At 36.6% G+C, this 21,733-nt stretch overlaps 1 protein-coding gene across 2 annotated transcripts in view; it reads right to left on the bottom strand.

The window, feature by feature from the left end:
- Window positions 1–3,921: 3,921 nt before the first annotated feature.
- Window positions 3,922–21,733, bottom strand: part of SEPTIN14 (septin 14) — a 90,622-nt gene continuing 72,810 nt past the window's right edge. For both annotated transcript variants that reach the window (XM_078439774.2, XM_078439775.2), the window contains exons 9-10: window positions 16,475–16,607; window positions 3,922–7,427 (exon numbers count right to left, since the gene is read on the bottom strand). In XM_078439774.2, coding sequence (XP_078295900.1) covers window positions 7,248–7,427; window positions 16,475–16,607 — 313 coding nt within the window. In that variant the 3' untranslated portion in view covers window positions 3,922–7,247. The remainder of the gene's footprint in view (window positions 7,428–16,474; window positions 16,608–21,733) is intronic.

Here is a 21,733-nt window from a genome sequence, read left to right as displayed (position 1 = left end):
AACATTTCATGTTTATGGATTGGAAGAACAAACACTGTTAAAATGTCTATATCACCCAAAGTAATCTACACATTTAATGCAATACCTATCAAAATACCACCAGCATTTTTTGCTCTAGAACAAACAATCCTAAAATCTGTATGGAAACAAAAAATACCCCAAATAGCCAAAGCAATCCTGCAAGAGAGAAACAAAACTACAGGCATCCTGATTCTTGATATCAAACTATATTACAAAGCTGTAGTCAAGACAATATGGTACTGGTACAAAAACAGACATATAAATCCATGGAACAGAATAGAAAACCCAGAAATGGACCCACAACTAAATGCTCAACTCATCTCTGACAAAGCAGGAAAAAAGATACAGTGGGGAAAAAAAACAGTCTCTTTAACAAATGCTGTTGGGAAAAATGACAGTTACATGCAAAAGAATGAAACTGGACCACTTTCTTACAACATACACACACAAAAATATTCAAACTGGATGAACTACCTAATGTGAGACAAGGAACCATCAAATTCCTAGAGCAGAAAACAGGCAGGAACCTCTTTCACCGCAGCCAGAACAACTCCTTACTAGACATGTCACTGAAGACAAGGGAAGCAAAAGCAAACATGAACAATTAGGACTTAAGATAAAAAGCTTCTGCACAGTGAAGGAAACAATCAACAAAACTAAAAGGCAGCCTACGGAATGGGAGAAGATATTTGCAAATGACATATCTGATAAAGGGTTAGTTTGCAAATCCATAAAGAACTTATCATCAAATTTAAGACCCAAAAAACTAAAATCCCAGTTAAAAAATGGGTAGACCACATGAATAGACACTTTTCCAAAAAAAAAATCCAGATGACTAACAGACACATGAAAAGATGCTCATCATCACTCATCATCAGGGAAATACAAATCAAAACCACGAGATACCACCTCACACTTGTCAGAATGGCTAACATTAACAACACAAGAAACAACATTGTTGGTGAGGATGCAGAGAAAGGGGAACCCTCTTGCACTGTTGGTGGGAATGAAACTGGTGTAGCCACTCTGGATAACAGTATGGAGGTTTCTCAAAAAACTAAAAATAGAATTATCCTATGATCCAGAAATTGCACTATTAGGTATTTACCCTAAGCATACAAAAATACAGATTCTAGGGGTGCCTTGGTGGCTCAGTCAGTTAAGCATCCAACTTCAGCTCAGGTCATGATCTCACAGTTCATGAGTCCAAGCCCCTCTTTGGGCTCTGTGCTAACAGCCCAGAGCCTGGACCCTGCTTCGGATTCTGTGTCTCCCTCTCTCTCTGCCCTTCCCCTGCTTGCACTCATGCTCTCTCTCTCTCTCAAAATAAATAAACATTAAAAATTTTAAAATACAGATTCTAAGGGGGGCATGCACCCCAATGTTTATAGCAGCATTATCAATAATAGCCAAACTAGGGAAAGAGTCCAAATATCTATTCTGATGAATGGATTAAGATGTGGCATATTATACACTGGAATACTAACAAGCCATAAAAAAATAAATGAAATCTTGCCCTTTGCAACAACATGGATGGAGCTAGAATGTGCTATACTAAGCTCAATAAGTCAGAGAAAGAAATGCCATATGACTTCACTCATATGTGGAATTTAAGAAACAAAACGGATGAACATATGGGAAGCAGGGAGATGGGAAGAGGAGACAAGGGAAACCACAAGAGAAGGAAACAAATCACTCTATCTTTTAATAATAGAAAGCAAACTGAGGGTTGATGGAAGGAGGTGGATGGAAGATGGGCTAGAGGGTGCTGTATATGTAAGTGATGAATCCCTGAATTCTACTCCCGAAACCAATATTACACTGTATATTTACTAAAATTTCAATTAAAAATAAATATATGAACAATAAAGAGAGAATCTTGATTCAAAAAATAAGTAAAAATTGGGGTGCCTGGGTGGCTCAGTCAGTTAAGTGTCTGACTTCGGTTCAGGTCATGATCTTGCAGTTCATGGGTTTGAGCCCCATGTAGGGCTCTGTCTGACACGAATCCGGGAGCTTGCTTCAGATTCTGTGTGTGTTTCTCTGCCCCTCTCCCACTCACACTCTGTCTCTCTCAAAAATAAACATTAAAAAAAATTTTAATAAGTAAAAATAATAAAATGTAAAATAAAGTAAAAAATAAATAATAAAATAAAATTTAAAATGAAAATAAATTTCTTCCTCTGTATCCAAAAAAAAAAATCCCCAAGGAAAACTATACCTTGTTTCCCCTAGAACTGAAGATTTGCAGCACTCTAGAATCAGTAGAGTTGGTGCATAGGAGGGAATTTGTCCTAGTCGTCTGGGGGAGGGGCCTGCTGCTCTGATTCTCAGGTGGACTTGCCTTAGAGGAGATACACTTGCAGGGTGCTTCCAGTGGTGTTTGGTGAAAGTAGCTCTGGCTTCCACTTGGTGGCACTGTTTTGCTCACTGAACTGGATCAGTGTTGTTGGGGGTGGGGGTAGTGAATGGCTTAGCCTAGCTCTCTTGTCTCTGGAGCAGGGAGCTCTTACCTGCCACTCCTCAGGAAGCCCTCACAGATGAGCAATCATCTTTCCTGTGTCCCCAGCTTCCATCAGATCCCCACCCTCACCCTGTCTGTGTCTGAGCTGTCTGCCTTCCAGGCAGCAAGCACTCCTGTATTTTATCTCAGGCGTGGCTGTGATTCTAAACTCCAAACATCAGAGACACGTGGTGAGGACCCATGCTGATCCTCTGGGGAGGGTCTTGCTGCACTGTGGCCAGTGCAGTCTTGTCCAAAACTATGGCCACACAACCATCCTCCAGTTCGGAGTTTATGGTACATAGCAGCACAAAACTGGTGCCACGGGTGCTGTCCTCAGCCAGCATCTTTGTTATGTTATTGAACGGGGCAGCTAAATGGCACCCACAGGATCTTTTGTGCACAGAAAGGCCAAATCACCTCTGCCAAATGCACTCCAAGCAGGGGAACTTTTTCCTCCCCATGCAACCCTCAGACCATGCTGTCCACTCCTGGGTCTCTGCCCTCCTTCCCCACTCAGCACCGCTGAGCCCACTGGGTGCGACCCTCCTGATGGTGCTGACTGCAGAAACTTCAGACTCTGCACTCTACTGTTTATAAAAAACTTGTAGTATTTAAACCCTCTCCTTTTCCCGGTCAGTGGTTTGGGGGAAGTTTTTTTGTGCAATCCCCTGCATTTGTTTTCACTCTTGTTTTCACTCTTTCTCTCTTGCTCCTCTCTCCATGATGACAGGAAATTTCTTAGCTAATCCTATGTTGGTAATTATTTTGCGATATATAAATGTATCAAATCAACACATTGTACACCTTAAATTTACACAATGTTCTATGTTAACTATATCTCAACAAAGATGAAAAAATGATAGAATTTGGTGTCTATTTCCTAATATTAAAGAGGTCAACACTTTTACTGAACATTGTAGTAAAAGTCCTAGTCAACTCAGTAAGGCAAGGAAATAGAAGTAAACTGTTTTGAATCAGAGATGATATGGTCACATACCTAGTAAATCCAAATAAATCTACAAAAAAATGTACTTCAACTTATTAATAAATTTAACAAGTTTTATAAAAGTGACAAAATACGGAATCATTGCATTAAAATTATTGCACTGTATATTACTAGTAGTGATCAAATGGAAACTGAAATTTTTAAAAAGGCAATTTGCATTAACATCAAAATAGTGTAGCAAATAAAAAAAAAACAAGGAAAGCCAAATTATGCTTATAAGTCTTTAATAACTCTGACTTATGAAAACTGTGCTACATAAATTTGGAACTTCTGTTTTACATAAAAATGGATCTGAAAAAGAAAAGTAATTTTAATCATAAAATTAAAGGATATATGTGAAACACACTATTTTACAAAACTGTTATACAAAGAGCAAATGTATGCCTTATATTACTAAATTATAACTTGTTCTATACCATTAGAAAAGAAATTGTTTAAATACACAGTTTATGTAAGGTAAGCCTTTATAATCTCTAAAAGAAACTATGGACTGTCACATTATTACCACAAAGTCCATTCTAATGTGCAATAGAGTGATAGTTTTTACAAAGTTAATGTTATTATTTTTTATACATGTCTCAACTTTGCTGACTCCAGTTTTAATAACATTATATTGTGTTGAAAGAGTAAGAAGATGAAAGTCCCTTAGCAGTATAACCCAGCATTTGAAAAGCACTAATAAGTTACATTGTCTATCTTCTGAAGATTAATGATCTAGATTAAACTATCCATACCTATAATACAGCTAAAGTATTGTTAATGTATTCATTTATCAAATAAACAGGTGCCAGCCACTGTGTAGTCAGGCAAAGCAAAAGTGAGCAAAATGCAAAAGTGAGCAAAAAAAAAAAAAAAAAGACCCTAGTCCTAGTAGAGTTTCTATCGAAAGTTCATATAGATTTCTTTCCTCCCCCAAATTATAAAATCTGTAAGATGATTTAATATCATATTTAAAAATCCTATGGATGTGGGATGCCTGGGTGGCTCAGTTGTATGAGCATCCAGCTCTTGATTTTGGCTTGGGTCATGATACCAGGGTCATCGGATCAAGCCCTACATTGGGCTCAGCGCTGAATGTGGAGCCTGCTTAAGATTTTCTCTCTCCCTCTTTCCCTCTCCCCACTTGTGCACTCTCTTTTTCTCTGTTTCTAAAAAAATAATAATAAAATAAAAGTAAAATTAAAATCCTGTGGATGTATCTCCCTTTCCCCATATTTTTATTTTTTTTTAACTTTTTTTTTTTTTTTTTTTTGGACAAAGAGAGACAGAGCATGAATGGGGGAGGGGCAGAGAGAGAGGGAGACACAGAATCAGAAACAGGCTCCAGGCTCCAAGCCATCAGCCCAGAGCCTGACGCGGGGCTCGAACTCACGGACCGCGAGATCGTGACCTGGCTGAAGTCGGACGCTCAACCGACTGCGCCACCCAGGCGCCCCTCCCCATATTTTTAAATAAACTTTTCAATAAGTAAATATAACCAGAGATTATTATATTCTGAAGCTAAATTATAATACCCTGATATCCTTTTAAAAAGAAAAAAGTTCTGTCTTTGAAATTATGCAATAATAAAATTACAACAGAAACAAATATTCTTTTAAGAACATGAAAAAAATATCATGCACTATGCCAGATGTTGTTGAAATAAATATATAAATGCCCTCAAAGGTAGCATTTTTATTTTTGAGAAAGAGAGAGAGAGAGCCCATGAGCAAAGGAAGGGCAGAGGAAGAGAGACAACTTTAAGACCACATAGAGCTCAACCTCAAGACCCTGAGAACATGACCTGAGCCAAAATCAAGAGTCAATTAACCAACTTAGCAACCCAGGCACCCCTCAAAAGTACATTTTAACAGAGTGAGTCATGGTGAAGGCTAGCTACACAAATATTAGAATATTCAGTCAGAAAGAAAATTTTGAATTAGCAAAAAAATCCAACTTATTTTCTAAAAGCTTGGTAACTTTAGTTTTAATATATACATAAAATCTATAAATCATCATCCAAATATTACTTATGGTGCTCCATTGTTCTCTGGCTCGACCCAACTTCTAAAACTTTTATTCTAATAGTTTTACAAGGTCTGACTTCAAAGCATAGAAGTTCTAACAAAACTCAGTCTTTTATTGTAATAACTATCAAGAAATTATTATCAGTAGAATTTAGTAAAGGAAGTGAGCATAAGATGAGATTTTTATACATATGGCTTGCCGGAAGCCAAGCTATCCAACCAGCCTGATGGAAGGGCCCAGGCGGTGGATGGATCGGGACCGTCCCCATCCTAATCTAAATGCCTCTTAATTCTAAAATGCCTCCTGGGGGCCAAGTGGGCCTAGGGGTTGGAGTAACTTGTGCCCATAGACACACTCCTTTGTTGCCGGAGTGGGGGTTTTAAATCCATTTGTCCCTCCTTGGCTGGGAAATGTATGAGGCTATCCTTCCTTTAGGTAGAAGAATCTTTATAGGGAGTGGCAAGGGCTAAATGTAGAGCTGCACAATTTCCTTGAGGAACCTTATTTCTTTCCCAAAGGTTCTTTTCCCAGGGGCCTGTCAAGGGCAATTCCTCAACAGAAAATTCCCCAGGTACTTTATTAAGGCCAAATTACATAAAGGCGGGAGTACAAATGGATTTGAAAGCCCCACTCTGGCAACAAAGGAGTGTATCTATGGGCACAAGTTACTCCAACCCCTAGGTCCACTTGGCCCCCAGGAGGCATTCCAGATGATGATTGAACCTAGTCGGTTAAAGTACAGAATGGTTCATTATTTCCTAGGTGCATTGTCTCTCTGAGAATGTATAAGGCCTGGATTCCTAAGGCCCTTTTGGCCCCCTCCTGGCACCTCAGACCAAGGCGAACACTTTTGCTCCTCAAACCACAAATTGTTCAGTGAAACAACTAAGAGGTCATGTTCCTGTATCTGTTACACTTGAGGTGTTGAGAGATAGATGACCTTTCATGAAAACAGCAAAGCAAATGCTTTATAGATTATAGATAAACGTAGATACATAATGAAAATAATGTAAGAAATTAATCAATAAGCAAAGGGCAGGAGGGAATATTATGAGAAAATAACCATGCTATTCCTTAAAAGGTGATTACACATAGGAACATTTTAGAATTAGGTAATGCTAGAAAACATAGATGATGCACACTACAAGGAAATTGCTAACAAATATAATGCCACATTTGCCACAATAAAGCAGCCAGTTCAACACACTGCTGTTGTCTGTGTCCATTTTTATTTTTGATTTTTTTTTTCATTTTTTTGCCAACGTTGTTCAGCCTTCAGGAACCCCTCGACCTGCTGGAGCTTGACTCCGGCAATAGCTCATGAACAAATCCCCTATATATAGTTATAGTTGTTATAGTTTTATAGTTATAGTTATATAGTTATAGTTATAGTTGTGCACTGCAGCCATAGCCAGAGCTATGGTATTAAAAAAACAAACAAACAAAAACAGCTAATCAACACTACTTACACTATGCTATGTATTTCTTTGATTTTTTTTCATTTTAGCAAATATTTATTGAGTGGAAACTGTGTTAGTTTTTGTTAAAAACACTGAAGACACAAAATCTAATATGATGGCCAGGGTACCTGCTCTTGGGAAGTTCACATTCTAATTGGGGAAGAGTTAAGTGCTATAAAGATAATCTCACAGAAAGATAGACTTGAGAGCGATAGGGCTCTATAATACACAGAATGGTAAGAGAGGGCTATTTCTTACGATCTTTCTCCTTCTTTATATTGGTGCACACCAGAGTCTGTAATGTTCCAGAAACAGCCTTCAATTTATAAAAATCCATTATTTCTTCTTCCAATTGTCTTCTCTTCTCCTCAAGTTTCATTGTCTCCTCTTGTTGGACTCGTTTAAGATGCTCAAACTTTTCCTGTAACTGTAAAACAAATACGCAGCTGTGACTCAATGCACACTATGGTAGCACATTCCCAGGGACTTGATGGTGTTTTCTACTGGTTATTAAATATAACCTAATCATCAGAGTAGAGCATGATCTTAGTAACGGTCTCTAAATTTCATGTTTAAAGTAGAAAATCAGATATGAAATTTCTTTCTTAATTTTAATTTTAAATGTGTCCCCATTGAGCCAAATGTAATAAGATGCAAAATTATGAAAAATACTCAATTTAAAAATTTTTACTAATGTATAATTTTTTACTCTATACTTTTCCACTAATCTCTCTGAGTAAAAATTGATAGATCCATGTCCTGTAAAGATACATACATTAAATTATGAAATGGATTATAAATTTTTTGTCTATACTTTGATAAAGTCATTTCAAAAGAAAGTCTGATAATTTCCTTGTTAAGTAAGATTAGTACAATTATAGGAAGAAAAAAACCTCATTCAGTTACTTGTTATTTACTACTGAGATCTTTAATCTGTGGTATTTAAGCCAAATTAATCATAAGAAAGAGATAATACCACCTTAGTTTCCATTAGAGACAGGCCTGGGTCTTTAGTAAGACATTATTCAACATAAGGTTTGCTTGTATGCATCAGAGATGGTATGATTTTTTTGAATTTTTGTTAATCCAAAAAAATTATAAAGGACCAACTAATTTTCCATTTAACTTTTTGAAAAACAGGCTAGGGGCTTAAATTGCCACAATATTAATTAGCTGCCTTATATGGCTGTGAAGAACACAAGCATGGTATTGGTATTACCCTAAATGCCCATTAGAATCATTCAGTAAGTTTGTAAATCTCCTAATGCACAAGCTACCCACAGATCAATTGCATCACACTATCTGGAAATGAAACCTGAGCATCAGTCCTTTTAGAAAATCCCCAGGTAATTTTAGTGTGCAGCAAAGTTTGAGATCCATGGTCTTTCTTTTTTTCTTTCTTCCTCTTTCTTTCTTTCTGAGAGACAGAGAGAGAGTGAGTGGGGGAGGGACAGAGAGGGAGAAAGAGAATCTCAAGCAGGCTCCATGCTGTGAGCATGGAACCCAATGTGGAGCTTGATCTCATGAACTGTGAGATCGTGACCTGAGCCGAAATCAAGAGTCTGATGCTTAACCGACTGGGCTACCCAGGTGTCCCAAATCCATGGTGGATTTTTTAAAATTTTTGTTAATGTTTATTTATTTTTGAGAGATAGAGTAGGGGAGGGGCAGGGAGAGACGGAGACACAGAATCTGAAGGAGGTTCCAGGCTCCGAACTGTCAGCACAGCTGACATGGGGCTTGAACCCATGAGCCATGACATCATGACCTGAGCTGAAGTCAGATGCTTAATCGACTGAGCCACACAGGCTCCCATAAGTAAAGATTACATTCCTTCTGCTGAAGTCAGATAGAATTACATTTTCATGCCTGAGAAGGAAATGAATACTGACACACAGTTGAAAAGACTGGGGATGTGAGAGTGTGATATCCATAAATGATGGGAAAAATCAGTGAGAAAACTCACTTAAAGAGGGGAAGGTGAGACTTGGAAGGAAGATGGCAGTGGAGTAGGAGGAACTGAGGCTCACCTTCTCCCACAAACACAACTAATTAACTATCCAATCATCCTAAATGTGCCAAAAATAAACCTGAAGACTGACAGAACAAACTCCACAATTAAAGGGAGAAAAGAGGTCACATCAAAGAAGATAGTAAGTGTGGAGATGTGATTTAGAGGAGAAATGGATATCAGGTGCTGTGAAGGGGTGGTAGCTGTTGATCATGGAAAAGGGAGAGAGCGAGGGGAGCACATGGAGGAATGCACAAGGAGAATGCTTCCTCAAAGCCATTGGCTTGGAAAATAAAATGGGTTGAACTATGTGAGTTCTTACAACTTGTGAGGCTTAGATCCTGGAGTTTTCAAGATCAGGAAGTTTGGCTCAGATAGAGCCCTGAAAGCACTGCCCTGCTCCTGGAGAGAAGACAGAGAACACAGGGGCAGATGGCATGGAAACAGTGATCTGAGGAACACCTGGGGCACATAATTGGAAAGATTATTTGTCCTTCTTAGAGCTTCTCTGAGAGACAGCATTCACTAACACATCTCTCCAGGAACAAAGGAGCTGACTGGCACAACTTCCCTTCCCCATCCTTCAGCGAAAACACAGAGCCACCTGCTGGAAGCAGTGCAGCACTGACACTGGCTGCCTAACTTCCATATACCAAGCCCCATGCATTCTAGCAGGACTGCCTTCTCAGTCAAGCTTGCCTCAGTCCCAGTGTGGCAAGCCCCTCTCTCAGAACACCAGCACAAACGTCTGCCCAGACCTCATCTCCTGACCAAGGAGTACTGCAGGGCCTCACTTCTAGTGGAACTGATGTCAGGTCTCATTTCACAAGCAGACCAGAGCATATCTAGTTAAAACTCACCACATTCAGGCCTGAGACCAAACATTACCCACTGCAGGCAAGGAGAGCCTCTGCAGGTGAGTAGCCTGAAGGATAGAGCAGCCAGAAAACAACAGAGTGCACACAGTACACACTGCAGATACTTCAGGAAGTACCAGGCCTGAGCACTACCCGACCTCTTCTTTATTAGGCCATTACTTTCAGGAGGAAGAGACATAACTGGCTTTTCTAACACAGAGAAGAAAGGAGAGATTTAGACAAAATGCCAAAACAGAGTAATTTATCCCAAATGAAAGAACAAGATAGAGCCGAATCAGAGAGCTAAGTAAAACAGATATAGGTAACATGCCTGATGGAAACTTTAAAGGAACAATCATAAGGATACTCTATTCAGAAAGGAATAGAAGACATCAATGAGACCCTTACCACAGAGATAAGAGAGTTAAAAAGAACCAATCAGAGATGAAGATTGAAATAAACACGATGGGAAACAAGCTTGATGCAATGACGAGCAGACTGAAAGAAGCAGTGGAATAATATAGTGTCCTAGAAGGGAGAATAATGGAAAATAAAGAAGCTGAAGAAAAGAAAGAATTATGCAACACAAGAATAGAATCAGGGAACTCAATGAATCCATCAAATGTAATAACATTCATTTTATGAAAGATATGAATCTCTTTCATCAGCATTGTATAGTTTCTCTTCTTATAGAAGAATAGAAACAATGGGGGTGAGGCTAGAAAATTTATGTGAGGAAATAATAGCTGAAAATTACCCTAATCTGGGGAAGGAAACAAATATCTAGATCCAAGAGGCACACAGAATTCCCATCAAAATCAACAAAAGCAACTCAATACCAAGACATATTGTAATAAAATTTGTGAAAAATAGAGACAGAAAAAACATCTTACAAGCAGAAGTCTTTACAAGGGAAGACCCATAAGGCTAGCTGGATATTTCTCAATATAAACTTGGCAAGCCAAAAAGAAGTGGCATGATATATTGAAAGTGATGAATGGGAAAAATCTGTGGCTAAGGATACTCTATCCAGAAAAGGTTTCATTTAGAATAAAGAGATAAGGAGTTTCCCAGCAAACAAAACCAAAGGAGCTCGTGACCACTAAACCAGCCCTGCAACAAATATTAAATGGAACTCTTTGAATGGAAAGGAGGGACCAAAAGTGACAAAGAAGAAAGGATCAGAAAAAATCTTCAGAAACAGTGACAAAACAAGTAATGAAATGACACTGACTACACATCTATCAATAGCTACTTTGAATGTAAGTGAACTAAGTATTCCAATCAAAAGATATAGGGTGACAGATGGATAAAAAAAAAAAAAACCAAGACCCATCTATGTGCTGTCTTCAAAAGACCCATTTTCAACTTAAAGACACATACAGATTGAAAGCAAGGGGATGGAGAAACATCTTTCATGCAAATGGATGTCAAAGAAAGCCAGAGTAGCAATACTTGTATCAGACAAAATAGACTTAAAACAAAGACTATAACAAGAGATGAAAGAAGGCACAATATCAAAATACAGAGGACATTTCAAATATAATATCTAACAGTTGTAAATATTTATACACCCAACATGATAGCCCCCAAATATATTAAAAATTGAAACAAACATAAAGGTACTCATTGATAATACAAGAATGGTAGGGGACTTTAACACCCCACTTTATACCATTCACCTACTGAAAGACATCTCAGTTGTTCCAAGTTTTGGCAATAATGAATACATCTCTTTAACCATCTGTGTATAGGTTTTTGTGTGGACATAAGTTTCATTTCCTCTAGGTAAATACCAAGGAGTACAATTGTTGAATTGTATTGAAAAGGGCATGACTAGTTTTTTAAGAAAACACCAAACTCTTTCAAAGTACATGAAAACGTATGAAAAAACAAGAGTCCAAAACATCTGGAATGCAGCAAAAGCAGTTCCAGAGGGCTGTTTATAGCAATATAGGCCTACCTCAAGAGAAAGAAAAATCTAAGCAACCTAACCTTACACTAAAGAAACTAGAAACACAACAGCAAACTCCCAAACCAGCAGAAGGAAGGAAATAATCAAGATTATAACAAAAATAAATGATATAGAAACTAAAAACAAAACAAAACAGGTTACAGCAATGAAACTGGGAACTGGTTCTCTGAAAAAAAAATAATAAAATTGATAACCCTCTAGCCAGAATTATCAAAAAGAAAAGAGAGAGGAAAGGACTCATATAAATAAAATCACAAATGAGACAGGAGAAATAACAACCAACACCACAGAAACACAAACAATTACAAAAGAATGTTATGAAAAATTATATGCCAACAAATAGGATAATTTGGAAGAAATGGATAAATTGCTTAACATATTAACCGCCAAAGCTGAAAGAGCAAGAAATAGGAAACTTGAACACATTGATAACCAGCAAAGAAATTGTATCAGTAATCAGAAAACTCCCAGCAAACAAAAGTCCAGGGCCAAATGGCTTCACAGGAGAATTCTAGCAAACATTTTAAAAAGAGTTAATACCTATTCTTCTCAAATTAGTCCAAAAGAGTAGAAATGGAACGAAAACTTCCAAACTCATTCTATGAGGCCAGTGATTACCCTGATTCCAAAACCAAAGACTCCACTAAAAAAGAGATCTACAGGCCAGTATCTCTGATGGTTGCAAAATTTCTCAAAAAAATATTGTTAAATCCAATCCAACAATACATTAAAGAATAATTCATCATGACCAAGTGGGATTTTACCTGGAGTAATGGTGGCTCAATATTTGCAAGTCAATCAATGTGACACATTACATTAATAAAAGAAAAGATAACCATATGATCCTCCCAATCGATGTAGAAAAAGAATTTGACAATGTACACATTCGTTCTTGATGAAAACCCTCAAAAAATAGGGATAGAGGGTATAGACTTCAACATAATAATGGCCATATAAGAAAAATGTACAGCTAACATTATCCTTAAAGGGGAAAAACTGAGTTTTTCCCCTAAGGTCAGGAACAAGACAAGGATGTACTCTCTCCCCTTGTATTCAACATAGTACTGGAAGTCCTAGCTACAGCAATCAGACAACAAAAAGAAATAAAAAAGAATTCATATCAGCAAGGAAGAAGTCAAATTTTCATTGAATGCAGACTGCATGAAACTCTAGAAAACCCAAAAGACTCCACGAAAAAAACCTGCTAAAATGAATAAACGAATAAATGAATTTAGTAAAGTTGCAGGATACAAAATCAACATACACAAATCTATTGCACTTATACACAAACAATAAAACAGCAGAAAGAAATTAAAGAAAACAATCCCATTTATAATTGCACCCAAAATAATAAGATACCTAGGAGTAAACCTAAACAAAGAAGTAAAACAATTGTATTCTGAAAACTAATGCTGATGAAAGAAATTGAAGATAACATCAAGAAATGGATTGGAAGAAAAAATGTTGTTAAAATGTTTACACTACCCAAAGCAATCTACACATGTAATGCAATCCCTATTAAAATACCAACAGCTTTTTCATAGATAGAACTAACAATCCTAAAATTTGTATGGAACCACAAAAGACACCAAACAGCCAAAGCAATCTTGAAAAAGAAAAGCAAAGCTGGAGATACCACAATTCCAGACTTATATTATATATCTGCAGTGATCAAAATGCTTTGTTACTGGCACAAAATAGATACATATATCAAGAGAAAAGAATAGAAAACCTAGAAATAAACCCACAACCATATGCAGGAAAGAATATCCAGTGGAAAAAGATAGTCTTTTCAACAAATGGTGTTGGGAAAACAGGACAGCAACATGCAAATGAATGAAACGGAACCACTTTCTTACACCATACACATAGAACAGTTCAAAATGGATCAAGGACCTAAATGTGAGACCAAAAACCATAAAAATCCGAGAAAAGAACATAAGCATTAACCTCTTTGACATCAGCCATAACAACTTTTTTCTAGCTATGTCTCCTGAAGTATTGGAAACAAAAGCAAGAATAAACTCTCGGGACTTCATCAAGATAAAAAGCTCCTACACAGTGAAGGAAACAAACAACAAAATTCAAAGGCAACATAAGGAATGAGAGAAGATATTTGCAAAGGACAAATCTGCTAAAGGGTTAGTATCCAAATTATATAAAGGAATTATAAAAGTCAACATCCCCCCAAAAAACAAACAATCCAGTTAAAAAATGGGCAGAAGACATGAACAGACAATTCTCCAAAGAAGGCATGCAGATGGCCAACAGACAGGTGACAAGATGTTCATCATCACTTACCATCAGGGAAGTGCAAGTAGAAACTACAATGAGACATCACCTCACACCTGTCAGAATGGCTAAAATCAACAACACAAGAAACAACAGGTGTTAGGATGTGGAGAAATAGGAATCTTCATGCACTGTGCAAAGGTTCAGCCATTCTGGAGAAAATTATGGAGGTTCCTCAAAAAGTTAAAAATAGAACTACCCTGTGATCCAGCAATTGCACTACTGATTTTTACCTGAAGAATACAAGAACACTAATTCAAAAGGATACAGACAGCAGCATTATTTACTATAGCTAATATATGGATGCAGTCCATGTGCCCATTCATTGATGAATAAAGATGGGGTATATATATTGCAATGGAATATTATTCTGCCATGAAAAAGAATGAAATCTTGCCATTTGCAATGACATGGATGTAGCTAGAGACTACAACTAAGCAAAGTAAGTCAGTCAGAGAAAGCCAAATACCATATGATTTCACTCACATGTGGAATTTGTTAAACAAAACAAGTGAGCAGAGAGAAAGTTCAAGAAACAGACTCTTAATTATAGAGAGCAAACTGATAGAGACAGGAGGGTGTGGGGGGATTGGTTAAAGAGGTGATTGGGGATTGGGAGTGCACTTGTGATGAGCCCAGGGTAGCATATGGAAGTGTTGAATCACTATATTGTACACCTGAAACTAATATAACACTGTATGCTGGGGCGCCTGGGTGGCTCAGTCAGTTGAGCATCTGATTTCAGCTCAGGTCATGATCTCATGGTTTGTGAGTTCGAGGCCCACATCAGGCTCTGTGCTGACAGCTCAGAGCCTGGAGCCTACTTCAGATTCTGTGTCTCCCTCTCTCTCCGTCCCTCTCCCCGTCATGTTCTGTCTCTTTCTCTCAAAAATAAGTAAACGTTAAAAAAAAATTAAAAAAATAACACTGTATGCTAACTGAAATTAAAATAACAGATTTAAGAAGATGAGAAGAAAGATGATGAAATCTCTAGTAATGTGGGAAATGTACAAACTTATCAATTTTAAGTATTTGAAAATTATAAAGTTGTAAGTTTGAATTCTAATTTATCTGCTACATGGGCTTAAAAAGTTTGCTTTACCTCTGTGAGTCTCCACTTTCCTTTTCAGTTAATCATAACTTCTGTCTACTTATCATGTTTTCAATAATTAAGCTGTTCCTTTTTTGAGGAAGTCTGGTGGGCCCATTTCCTTTCATTTTACTCTTCGTGGTTGCTTTTACTATCTCGGTCATTTTATTTCTACCAGAAATTTAATTTTTTTTCTACAAAAATTAATCTCTGTTTGTTAAGAATTTCATCACTCTGCACAACCAATTTTAAGTTATGTTTGGTTTTTCTTGAGGGAAATATAACTGAAGAATGGGAGAATAACTGATGTGCAGAGGACAAAAATGAAACAGATGTACACAGTTAAGTGCCATAACTAAGGTGAATAAAGTAGGGAAGAAATAGAGAATGTAAATGGCTGATTTGGTTTCTGATAACCTCCTACTTTGGGTTTAAGTTATCATGAGATCCAGTTATGCTTCCTGTTCTTGGATTCCATAAGATACCCTTGAACAATTCCAAAACTTTACCTTTATACTGAAGCTAAAAGAATTTTTATTACCTATAATTCAACTGTCCATGATTGAGACATCTGTTACAGAACACCTAATCACTACATTGTTTCTATTGAGAAAGAAGTTCATGTTCAATGTACCTATTTCTGCTCAAAACTAACATATTAAGTTAAAACCACAATCATTTGAAAGGTATTTATGATTCCAAATATATTTTTTGTTAAAAAGGTATTGGTGCAAATAACCAAAACTATATAAGTTCTTTTTTTTCAATTTCTTGGAAACATAAAGGAATGAAATGAAAAAAAATCCAAATAATTCACCAACTAGATGTTTTCTAATTAATTAAGATGTGTGTTATTCAACACTTACCTGCTTATTTATAAAAGTGAAAATTTTTTTATAATGCAGTAGTAGCATTAGAAAGTAATAACTCTTCACACATATCAATAGCTTGAATTTTTTATAAATTAAAATTTATTCATGAAAATTCATATTATAAAATAAAATAAAGGTAAATAGGTTTTACAAAATTATTTTCATTTTTTCTAAAAATACAAATTGTCTATATGTTCTAAAAAATAAAATTGTTGACTATAATTTTTAAAGGTTGTATTCAAAACCTATACTGTAAACAGTTACTTCAAAAGTAGCAAGTATCCTCCAAAATCATCAACTAAACCTTTGATATTAAAACTCCAAATTAATAATACACATTAAAATGAACACAAATTGGATTATACCAGTGTACTTGCCTCTTTTTCAGATTCTTTAAATGTTGTTTCTTTATCCTTTACTCGCTGCATAAACTTTTGTTTCAATTCTTCTTCTTCCCTCTGACATTGATCATAGAACTTTTGTCTTTTATCTTCATAGATCTCTTGAAAACTATAAAAAATATTTTATTATTGTCATATTAAAATGGTATATAAGTAAACCTGTAAAAATATATACTGTACAGTACATAAACTATATACTGTAAAATATAATGTAAAAAAATTTATATCATGAGATGTAAAAAAGTGGAGTGCAATATTGAATATATGGACAGCATACCTAAAGAGTACTAGAATTTTGAAACACTTATATCAGTGATTTCTTATCAACACTTTTCATTATATCACAACTCTTCACATCTTTTGATAATAAAATTTCAGGAGACCTCTATAAAATTCTTATTTAAAATGAAGCATCATCATCATCCTCATCATCATTATCATCATCATAGCTATAATTATCAAAACAGTATGGTACTGGCACAAAAATAGACAAATAAATGGAACATAATTAAGATCCCCAAAACAAACCCAAGTTTATATGGTCAATTAATCTATGACAAAGGAGGAAAGAATACACAATGGGTAAAAGTCTCTTCAATAATTAGCAATGAAAAACTGAACAGCTAGGTGCAAAAGAATGAAAATGGACTACGTTCATATACCATACACAGAAAGAAACTCGAAATTAATTAATTACCTAAAGCGAAATCTGAAACCATAAAACTCCTAGAAGAAAACATAAGCAATAATCTCTTGGACATTGGTCAACATTTTTCTGCCAACATTTTTCTAGCTATGTCTCCTCAGGGAAAGGGAACAAAGGCAAATATAAACTATTTTGACTACACCAAAATAAAAGACTTTTGTACAGTGGAGGAAACCATCAACCAAATTAAAAGGAAACCTACTGAATGGGATAAAATATTTGCAAATAATATATCTGATATGAGGTTAGTAACAAAAATATATAAAGAACTTCCACAACTCAACACCAAAAAGAAAAAAATAAACTGATAAAAAATGGGCAGAGGATGTGAATAGACATTTTTCCAATGAAAATATACAGATGGCCAACAGACACATGAAAAAATGCTCAACATTACTATCATCAAGGAAATGCAAATCAAAACACAATGAGACATAATCTTACACCTGTCAGATGTTGGTATGATGTGGCAAAAAGGGAATCCTCATGCACTGTTGGTTGGAATGTAAATTGGTACAAGTGCTGTGGAAAAAAATATGGAGGTTCCTTAAAAAGTTAAAAATAGAAATACCATAGGTTCCAGTAATTCCACTACTGGTTATTTACCCCCCAAAATGAAAACGTTAATTCAAATATATATTATATAAATATATATAATATATTATATATAATATAAATATATATTATTTATTGTATATAATATATAATATTATATATAATATATATGTTATATATATTATATATTATTTATATTATATATATAATATATGTATATATATGAAATCAAATATATATTTGGATATATATTTGATTATTTGGATCTAAATAATATATATTTGGATCCATATATATTCAAATATATATATTTGAATCCTTAAGTGTGCTTCAGCATTATTTACCATAGCCAAGACATGGAGGCAACATAAGTTTCCATCAATAGATGAATGGATATGTGGGGATATGTGGGGATATGTGTAGATGAATGGGATGTGGGGTATGTCTGTGTGTATGCTGTGTGTGTGTGTAAATATTACTCAGCCTTAAAAAAGAATAAGATCTTGCTATTTGTGACAACAGGGATGGACCAAGAGGGTACTAAGCTCAGTGAAATGTCATAGAAAGAAAAATGATTTCACTTATATGTGGAATGTAAAAAACAAAGCAGATGAACAAATAAGAAAACAATAAAAGGAGGAACAGACAAATAAATACGAACAAACTGGTGCTTACCAAAGGCTAGGGGAATGGGAGATGGGAAAAATGGGTGAAAGGGACTGAGGGGGTAGAGGCTCCTGGTCATGAAATAAGTAAGGCAAGTGGGTGAAAGGTACACCATAGGAAATAAAGTCCATGGTATCATAATGGTGTTGTGTGGTGACAGATGGTAACTACACTTGTAGTGAGTGTAGCAGAATGTAAAAGTTGTCAAGTCATTATGTGTACACCTTAAACTAATGTAATGTGTATCACTATAGTTAATTTTTAAAAATTATTTTATGAGTGAGAAAAATCTTGTTTTCACATTTTTTTAAAATTTTTTTAATGTTTATTTATTTTTGAGACAGAGAGAGACAGAGCATGAACAGGGGAGGGGCAGAGAGAGAGGGAGACACAGAATCTGAAACAGGCTCCAGGCTCCAAGCTGTCAGCACAGAGCCTGATGCAGGGCTCGAACTCATGGATCTGAGATCATGACCTGAGCCGGTCAGACACTTAACCGACCAAGCTACCCAGGGGCCCCATGGTTTTCACATCTTTCTTAGGAAGTCTATCTCTTCTCCTAAAATAAAAATTAAATATTAAGTCAGACATCTTTCAAAATATAATTCAGTTAAAATAACCAGTTCAATTTTGTTTGTCTTCAAAATACCTGAAAAAATCAGCATACCTGGATCATACCACACTCATCATTTGCAGCACAAAAACTATTCTACTTAAATATCACTAAATACACCTACTCTCAAACTATTTTCACTTGAATTCTACAACATTCCACTGTGGCTTTTCCTCTCTCTTTCATCCAACATTCAATGTCCTTTGTCATCCTTTTTAATATTCTTTGCCAGCTTTTATCAATAAAGGCCTTGCCAATATTTGGAAACCTTCTTCATGTACATCTATTTCATATAAAATACAAAAATAAAAACAATATAATGTTTTTCTTTTGGATACACATTTCAGCATATATACATATTGGATACATTGGATACTCTTTTTTGAGCATATAAATGAGCCCTTTAATTATGTTGTTCCTAACAACTCTCTCCAAGTCTGAAGATGATTAAAAAACAAAATTTGAGATTATCCATTTGGATACAACATGGCAGAGAAGTAGGGGGATCTGAAGTTCCCTCATCTCTCAAACACAGCAGTGTTGAGGGAAAGGACTTTGAACTCCAAGAGTCTGGGCGACCAAGTAACAGAGATGCCTCCAGGGCCCACTGGGACAAACTGGCAGGCCATTGGTGTGTGATTACAAACTGGGAGAGATAAAACGGGCAGCAGAGGAATGGAGGGGAAGGATCACCTTCTGTGGAGAGACAAAGGGAAGAGAAAGAGAGGGTGGGAAAGCATAGGACTGTATCTGGACAGGAGAAAAACCACAGACCAGGACTGAGAAAGATCCAATCTCTTAACTGTGGGGCTTTCTCCGGATTGGACGAGCTGCCCTGTTTGCACACCTGGGGAAGAGGAGAGCCAGTCCCAAGCTCAGTAACTAGTTCAGAGGTGCAGTCTACAGAGGGAGAAAGTAATTCCCTCCCTGGAGTGGTGTGGGAAGAAGGTATATAACCATTCAGAGGAAAAAGACTGCCTGCACCTGCCAGCCAGAGACCATATATCTGGCAGTGCAAAGAGGCACTTCCCAAAACTTAGGGTGTATAGAGTGGGAACCTTTAGACATCGGGGTTTAGGTCCCAGCCAAGATGCAGGGAGGCACAGAAATCAGTGGAGCAGGACAAACCACCTTGTTTGAGCCCATGGCACAGTGAAGACAGCCTGAACAGAGTGGTTTGGGACACACTGTCCATGGAGGAGAGACTAGGGTGTCATTTTTCTCCCCATCACCAATAATGTGGGGCTTCAGGGAATGAACAGTGAGCCCAGAGTGGAAGCAGGACCCGCCTACACCAAACCATGCCCTTCTGTGCCTGGTAACTGTGTATCTACGAGAGCAGGATTGACACTGATGAACCAGACAGCCCCTCCTCCAGACCAGCGCTGTTGCATTGCCTGATTTAATTTTCAGACAATTCTTATTATATAGACATAGTCTTCCTTCCTTTTCTCCTTCTTATCTCTCCCCTTCTCGAGTCTGGTTATTCTGATTGTTGGTTTGTTTAAGGAGACATATTTAATCTATTGGCTTTATACATGTTATACACCTCCTTCTTTATTTTCCTTTCTCTCTCTCTGGATTAATCCATACAGTTTCTCTGGTCAATTTTCCTTTCTTTCTCCCCAACCCTGTCATTTCTCTCTTAGTATGGGATAAGGCCTATTCCATAAGCACTATCTCCACCATATTGTTTACTTGTAGCTGGTGTTTCTGTGGGTTTTTCTGGGGTTTTTTTTTTGTTTGTGTGTGTTTTGTTTGTCTGTTTTCCTTTCCAGGGTTACTTCCATCAACAAATCAAAGTAAACCTGGTGAAGGGTTGAAGCATCATTATGAGAAGTAGAGAGATAAAGTAAACCAAAGTCACAACAACTGAGAGCAAGTAACACACTCCAAAAGACACCTATGGAAGGGACAGACTCTGGGCAGTGTATGACACCTCTTTAATATAGTACTTCTTGCAGGTGCAGGGCATGTAACAAACTTTTAAAACACAAAGGAGAGAAAACCAGTCAAAATGACAATTCTCCTCAAAAGAAATTCCAGGAAGAAATGACAGCTAAAGGATTGATAAACGTTATAACTGGACAAGAATGTAGAATAATCATCATAAGATTAATCACTGGGCTTGAAAAAAAACATACAAGACAACAGAGAAGCTATTGTTGCAGAGATCAAGGAACTAAAAAATAGCCACGATGAATCTAAAAATGCCATAAATGAGGTGCAAAATAAACTAGAGGTGATGACAGTGAAGATTGAAGAGGCAGAGGGGAGAATAAGTGAAATAGAAGATAAATAATGGGAAATTATGAGGCTGAGAAAAAGAGAGTTTTAAAAATTCTGGACCACAAGGGGAGAATTAGACAACTAAGTGATTCAAAGAAGAGGAATAATATCCATATTATAGGAGTTCCAGAAGAAGAAAGAGAGAAAGGGGTGGAAAGTGTACTTGAACAACCATAGTTGAGAACTTCCCCAATCTGGGGAAGAAGATAGACATTGAAATCCAGGAGGCACAGGGAACTCCCTTCAGAGATAACTTGAATTGATCTTGTGCACGACATATCATGGTGAAACTGGAGAAATACAAAGATAAAGAGAGAATTCTGAAAACAGCCAGGGACAAAAGAGTCTTGACATACAAACAGAGACATATAAGGGTAGTAGGAGACCTATATACTGAAACTTGGCA

The sequence above is a fragment of the Panthera onca genome, chromosome E3 (genome assembly GCF_046562875.1).
Source record: "Panthera onca isolate mPanOnc1 chromosome E3, mPanOnc1 haplotype 2, whole genome shotgun sequence".
Taxonomy (NCBI): Eukaryota; Metazoa; Chordata; class Mammalia; order Carnivora; family Felidae; genus Panthera; species Panthera onca.
This window is presented reverse-complemented; position numbering and strand designations above follow the sequence as displayed.